We start from the raw sequence: 6739 nt of genomic DNA, 5'->3' as shown, positions 1-6739 counted from the left end.
AGAGTGTTTCATACTTGCTGGCATAGATTCCTCCTGAAGGCTGACAGAGCAGCTCTGAAAATGTGATACATCTCTGCCAAACACAGTGCTGCTGGTTCTGTTTGGAGGAGCAAAGTCAATCAGATTCCCTGCCCTTCACCTGCCTCCTGGAGCCTCTTGGTTTCGGGGGGTGGGGCTGGAAAAGCTGCTTTTCCTGGTGGAGTTTGGGCACCAGGAGCACCAAGCAAAGCTTGGGGGTGGCTGAGGGCAGAGCTGTTGGAAAAATAAACACTGAGATGCTGTTTGGTGAGGGCTGGTGAGCCCCAGTCAGCAGCACAATGAGCAGCTCCAAAAGTTAAATATGAGGGAATTGGGGTTGAGACTTGGAAGCTGAAATTTTGGGAAGGTTCCCCCCTCTTGTTCCTTGCATGGGAAAGTGTCCAATGCAGGATGGATGAAGGTTCCTTCTGTTCCCAAGGTTTCCTCTCCCTCAGCCCCACAAATCTGGAAGGCCCACCTGTAAAATATTGTTTCACAATTAAAACATCCTTTTCTCGAGCTTCCAGAAGAGCTCAAGAAACACCTTGTGCAATAAATAGTTCACAGATTTATTTAGACAGGTGGGATGAGATGATCCACCCAACCTTCCCAAATCCCTGCCTGTCCTGGGACACATCCTGGAAATATTGGTGCAGTCCCAGGGAAGCTCAGGGTATCTGTGCTCTCACTGTTGATGGGTGTCCTAAACCCTTCTTTAAACTCATTTTTCCCACCCAGGGGTGATAAACTGCAGGAGGGGGATTGTGTGAGGTGTTGGAACAGGCTGGTTGGCTCAGCATTCCCTTACCTAGATCCTTTGGGACTGGTTCCACTGCACCAGGGGTGTGGGATTTCTGATGGCAGAGGAGTAGAAAAGAGCGAAAAAACCAACTGAACGTGGAGAGAATACCCAGGGCATCCTAATCCCCCTCAGCCCTGCTCATTGAGTGCTGATTAACTCCCAGAATTTAGTGCTGCCATTAAAAGGTTATTTGCTACCTGGACTTCAGTGGTTGTGACATAATTCTCAGGATGCTGGGCATCTCCTGCAGGATTAAAGTGCAGAGCTGCAATCACCTCTAGGAGCTCCCCTGAAACACTTGATGAAATCTCCACTGTTTTTTTTTTTTTTCCCCTCTCCCTCCTCTCTCTCTTTACCTTTTTTAGCCTGAGGAAAGGAGGAGGAGAGCCCTGTAAACTTTCCGAGTGGATCTGGGAGAGCCATCCATAAACATCAAGGCTCTAACGTTACTGACAAGCAGTAAAACCAACATTAGGGTGATTTACTCCCGAGCTGCTCACACATTGCTCTTCCTGAGCCACTCGGAGAGTTTATGGCCAGGGCTTTTCCTTTTCATTTCCTGCTGCTATAAACATTCGGGGCTGGCTGGGAAAGGGGGCCCTGCCTGCTCTGCAGGAGCCACCCAGCTCCTCCTATAACTTATCCAGCAGCTGATCTGGGCTGACATCCCAGTAAGTAAATGCTGTATTAGGGGCTAATCGTGCGCTCACCGCGTTAATCTGAGCTTAAAAATGACACGGGGGGTGGTAACTGGGATTTGCAGCAGTTCTGGGAGCAGTTTGTTTTCCTCGCCTCTTCTCTCACTGCGTTTTTTCTGCCTGTGGCTTCTCTTGCTGGGCCATTTCTACTGCCTTGTTTTTTTTATGCTCGTATGGAATAAATTGTCCCCTCGGCCTCATCTGTTCTGAGGAGGCTCCTCAGAGCAAGATCTGCTCTTTGGGCTTAGATAGATGTGCTTGGGTGCTTTCTGTGGCATTTGTGATTTAAGCCCCAGCATCTTTAAACCTGTTCTAAGCTGGTCCAGTACCTTGGGGGTGCAATTAAAAGTGCAGAGGGAGGGACCAAAAATGAATTTGAGCCTCGGGATTAGAAGATTGGCCTGGGATTGGCAAAGCCTGGGATTGGCAAAGCCTGGGTCTTACCCCAGGGTCAAAGTACCAGCAGTGAGTTTGTATGGACAGGCATTTTTGCCTGGAATCTCTGTGCTCCTGGAGCTCCCAGACTGCTGCTGGATGTAGGTGTGGGGTTGGCAGTGATGCTGTGCTCGAGGGTTGCTGTCCATCTGCTGGGGCTGTGGGTCAGGGAACCATGGAATGGATTGGGTTGGAAGGGACCTTAAATCTTGTCCAGTCTCATCCCCTGCCATGGGGGTGGTTCCACTATCCCAGGTTGCTCCAAGCCCTGTCCAAGCTGGCCTTGGACACTTCCATGGGGCAGCCCCAGCTTCTCTGGGCAGCCTGTTCCACCACCAGCACAGGAAGGAATGTCTCCCTAATATCCAATCTAAACCTCCTCTCTGTCAGTTTGAAGCCACTGCCCCTTGTCCTGTCCCCCCAGGCCCTTGGGAACAGTCTCATCCCCACCCTGGAATGGCTCTGCTTGGATATTTTGATCTCCTGGGGTTGTTTCTCCCCTGGGGAGGGGTGGCTGTGGCTGATGGGCTCAGACCTGGTTCCCGGGGGCCAGGAGCCCTCCTGGCAGGAGGAAAGGCAGGGACACAGAGGCAGGAGCTGGTGAGGACCTGCAGGACCCTGCATTTGGCAGGAATGTGGTAATTAGCAGGTGCTCCCATGGCAAAMKGKKSYTTYMRSYKRAWWAAMCCCAAAAGGAGAACTGGGCTGTTGTGGAGACGAGTGTCACACTCTGGAGTCACTCCCTCTTCCCAGGCTGCTGTGGGCAGAGCTGAGTCCCCCTGCCCCTCTGAAGCCAAGGAAGAGGGCCCTGTGCCTGGGGGATGCCCAAGCACCAGCCTTGCTCCCCCTCCACGTCCTTCCTCGTGACCTTCACTTCAAAAACCTCTTTTTTTATTCCCCCCCCTCCCCTGCTCTAACCCTTCGAGCCCACCACGAGCAGGCACAGCAAAAAGGAACGAGGGGATCGCGTTTTTAACAGGAAAAAACCTTTAATTCCTCCCGTGGCATTCTGATCTTGAGAGGTGCCTGCAGGTGGAGGGGCTGTTTTTTGAGGAGCTCTGCGGGTACCTGGGGTGTGCTAAACGCTGCTGGCACCGGGCTGGCAGCAGAAGGAGCTGGAAGTCTTTGCAAGCAGGATATTAAACTGCCATTAGTGGCACAGCGTGGGGTGGGAGTTAAAGGTTGGAGGGGCCTGTGGATGTACAGCAGCAGAGCTTTGAGTGAAGCCAATCTTTGCTGAAGGAGAAGTGGAGCACGAGGCTGGGAGCAGGTGGGGCTGGGACTGTTTTGTTCTCCACCAGTTTGTTGGTTTTTTCTTGAGCTTGTTGGTTTTTCTTTCGGTTTCCCATAAAGAACGTAAATATTTATGCAAATAGAAGGCGCTCAATCCTTTCTGTCTGGCAGTTCAGGCCGGATCTCTGCACACAGATGTGCTTTTTCCAGGTGGGAGAACTGTCGTGTCTGCTTTTGTCTGAGCAGGCACAGGGTGCTGGGAGTCCAGCAACAACCCCGCAGGAGAACCCACCCTGTGACACAAGTGCACGACCAACCTGGTTTTCAGGGTGAAAAATCCCAGATCAGGGTGATTTTTGGAGTGTTGGTGGATACCTTGCACTGGTTTTAGGAATGCTTTGGATCCTCCCTGAATGGGAGAACCACTCCTGTGTCTTTAATGCCAAAAACCTTTCACAGCAGCAGATATTTAGGGTTTGGGGCAGCACAGAGGCAGGTGGAGTTGAACTTGGTCTGGTCACGTTTTCACTTCACCTTCCTCATCCTCTCTTCTGCTTTTGCCAGCGGTGAAAAGTTTCCAAAGTGAAAAGTTTCTTTTCACTTGTTTATTTGCCTTGTGTACTGTTGCAATTGGAGAGAAGCTCTGTCATCCCAGGCAACATTTAGATCCTCTTTAATCACTTCCAGGGCTTCACTTCTCCAAATCAAGTCCTCAGACTGACTGACCCGTGTCTTTAGCTCAGACTGGGCTGGTGCCTCGAGGGCTCTGGGTTTCTTAGCCAGGAACAGGGATCTCTGAGTTTTAAGGATCTCTGAGTTTTAACCTGTAATTCCTTCTTCCCCAGATGCTGAGGAGTACCTGGCAGAAGGGCTGCAGAACGAGAACCTGAGTGCTGAAGCCAGGGAGCAGAGGGATGCCATTCTTCTGGGCATCCAGAGAGTCAAAGCCAGGTCAGTGTTCTCTGAATTCTTCTCTAATCAAAGAATGGTGGCACATCCTGGGGTACTTTGTGCTGGTAGAGTTGTCCCCATGCTTTGAAAATCCATGGACATTCAGGGCTTGGTGCAATAAGACCACTGGTTTTTACACTTCCAGTTAACCAGTTTATGGTTGTCTGGAAAATCATCATTATTTTGTTCAGAATTTGTGCGTTTCGAAGTGAAAAAATGCTGCCTTGGGCTGGGAATGTGCAGCTCTTTTCATGTGGGGTCTCTGATCCTCTCCTGTTCCAGAGAGGGTTTTTTGTGGAGAAAATCCATCACTTGAGTCTGTGGGTAAATCAATAACTGTGAGCAGAGATTCGTGCTGTGGATTTGCTGCTCCAAGTATCCCTTTCACAGGGGGGCTCCTGAGCTCCAGAACGTGTTGTCTGGACTTTGATCCAGCAAAAAAGGAATGAAGGGGATTTATTGACTTAGAACCCAGGTCAGGCCTGGATTTTAAAGCCTCAGGACTGTTCCAAGAGCAGTAAGAACACGAGATGCATCATTTGGAGAAACGAAGGAAGCAAACTTAATTTTTTTTTTTCCTATTGTTCTGAGGGGAAAACTAAGGGACAAAAAAAAAAGCCCAACCAGAAATCAGGCTGCTCAAGGCTTAAATAAAACTTTAGGCCTCAGCTGGGTTATGTTTTTGGCTGGCAATGTGCTGCAGAGCTCGCTGTGGATGCTCTGGTTACGAGCTGTGAGTTGTGTCACCCGGTGCTGAGGCCTGACAATAAAGCTCAGGGTGGCTGCCTGAGCCGAGCAGCCAGTTTAAATAAAGCTGCTGTCGAGTCCCTGAGAAGAGGAGGATTTTTATCCTTTGGAAGGGCACAGCCAGACTTTTATTCCCTGCAGCCCCACTGAAGAACTTTTGCAAGATACCCCGCTGGATCTTAATCGATCTTTCCCGCTGGCTAATTAAGCATCAGTTTTACTCAGCAGCTCGGGACTGTGTAATTATCAGCCTGGGTTGCCCTGAATAATTGAAACAGGCTGAATGCAGAAGATGGAAGCCTTTGGAAAAGGGGGCTGGAGCTTGGCTGATGGCAGAGTGGGGGCTGTGGGTGCAGCAGTGTCCTGGGACGGGGCAGGAAAAGGGCTCCGTTGCCTCTTTGCTGGTGTGATCCCCCTGAAAAATTCCTGTAGGCAGGAATCCTGCATGGGAGAAGTTAAATAAGCAGGATTCTGAAGTATTCAGACATCAGGGAAGATTTTTGGATTTTTTTTTTCCTTTTTTCCCCAGTGTCCTGAGGGCACTCAGCTTCCCCAGGGGCAAATCTGTGCCTCCGTGAAGTGCAGCTCCGGGTCTGGTTTTAAGGAATTAAACCCAAATAGCACCAAACTTGATAAATGTGGGGGGGCAGCTGGCAAAGTTGGGAGCTCTGGGTTGTTCTTGCCTCCTGGGGTAGGTGGTCTCTGTCTTGCTGTGCTGTCAGAGCTGTGAGTGGGGCTGGAGAAGTGGGATGAGGTGCTGCTGGGGCTGTTGGTCCGTGGATTTCTGCCTTCCCAGAGGTTGTTTGGCTTTGATTTGCTCGAAAAAGGAGCAGCTTTTTTAGGTCCTGGAGCTGATGCTGTGACACAGAACTCAGCCTTGGCTCTTAGCCCTTCCTCAGCCCGAGGGTACAATTTGGGGTGAAGCTTTTTTAGAACCAAATCACCTCGGGGGGGGGCAAAAAAAGAAGCAGTGGGAGTGGTGCAGCAGCCTTTGGAAAAAAAAAGCAGTGGGAGTGGTGCAGCAGCCTTAGCAGAGGAGAGGGGATGTGAAATCCCTCCTGGATGCTCAGGTTGAGGTGTGGGGCCTCAGTCCTGCTGCTGATTGAAATAAATTGCAGGTACTCGAGGAGGGGAAAGTGAGACCCTTGAGCCAGGACCCTGCAGGGCTTTATTGCTTGGAAAGGGGGGAGAGAGCAGAGGCTGCAGACAGTCCTTGTGCTGCCCCCAGCCATTAGTGCAATGATTTGTGGTGGGAGATTTACTGGAATGGTTTGATGGGAGAGGATCTGAGCAGGTCCCGCTCTGGGGGCCGGGTTTGGCTCCTCGGGGAGCTCCCTGTGGCTTTTGTGGTGGGTGTGCAGGAAATCATCAGCCTCTGCTGCCTTCAGGAAGCTCCTGCCTCCCCCCCAGCAGCCCTCTGGGGGGGTGTGGGTAGGGTTTCATTTTCGGGTTCATAATGGAGCATGAGTAAAGTGCTGGACTGCTGAGGAGAGACACGTGTGTCTGCGAGGGGGAAGAGCTGCATCCCGAGCCAGGCTCAGGAACTGCTCCTGGAATTCGGCTGGCGGGTCTTTATAGGGCTCCTCTCTCGTGGAGACACAAAACCCGAGCGCTTGGTCACGTTGGAGTCACCCCCGACCCTCCTGGAGAAAAAAAAACCACCAAGAATTTGGTTTAATACACATTTCTTGCCCTTGGCAGGCCAGGGCATCACCTGGAAGTGTCCAACACGGGAGGATTTTCATCCTCTTCCCCAGCACCACGTCCCCCCCCTCGAGGCAAAGCTGCTTTTCAAGCTCTGCTGTGACAGGACAGTGACACAAACCCAGGGGCCCCATCCTGGGACTCATCCCTG

At 51.3% G+C, this 6739-nt stretch overlaps 1 protein-coding gene across 1 annotated transcript in view; it reads left to right on the top strand.

Annotated features, from left to right (window-relative positions):
* Positions 1 to 6739, top strand: part of SKAP1 (src kinase associated phosphoprotein 1) — a 198796-nt gene that overhangs the window by 49836 nt on the left and 142221 nt on the right. The window contains exon 2 of the mRNA XM_029963461.1: positions 4032 to 4137. Coding sequence (XP_029819321.1) covers positions 4032 to 4137 — 106 coding nt within the window. The remainder of the gene's footprint in view (positions 1 to 4031; positions 4138 to 6739) is intronic.

This window comes from Manacus vitellinus, unplaced genomic scaffold, assembly GCF_001715985.3.
Source record: "Manacus vitellinus isolate BGI_N305 unplaced genomic scaffold, ASM171598v3 scaffold_102_pilon, whole genome shotgun sequence".
Taxonomy (NCBI): Eukaryota; Metazoa; Chordata; class Aves; order Passeriformes; family Pipridae; genus Manacus; species Manacus vitellinus.
Note: the sequence above shows the minus strand (reverse complement) of the source record. Positions and strands in the feature narration are given on the sequence as shown.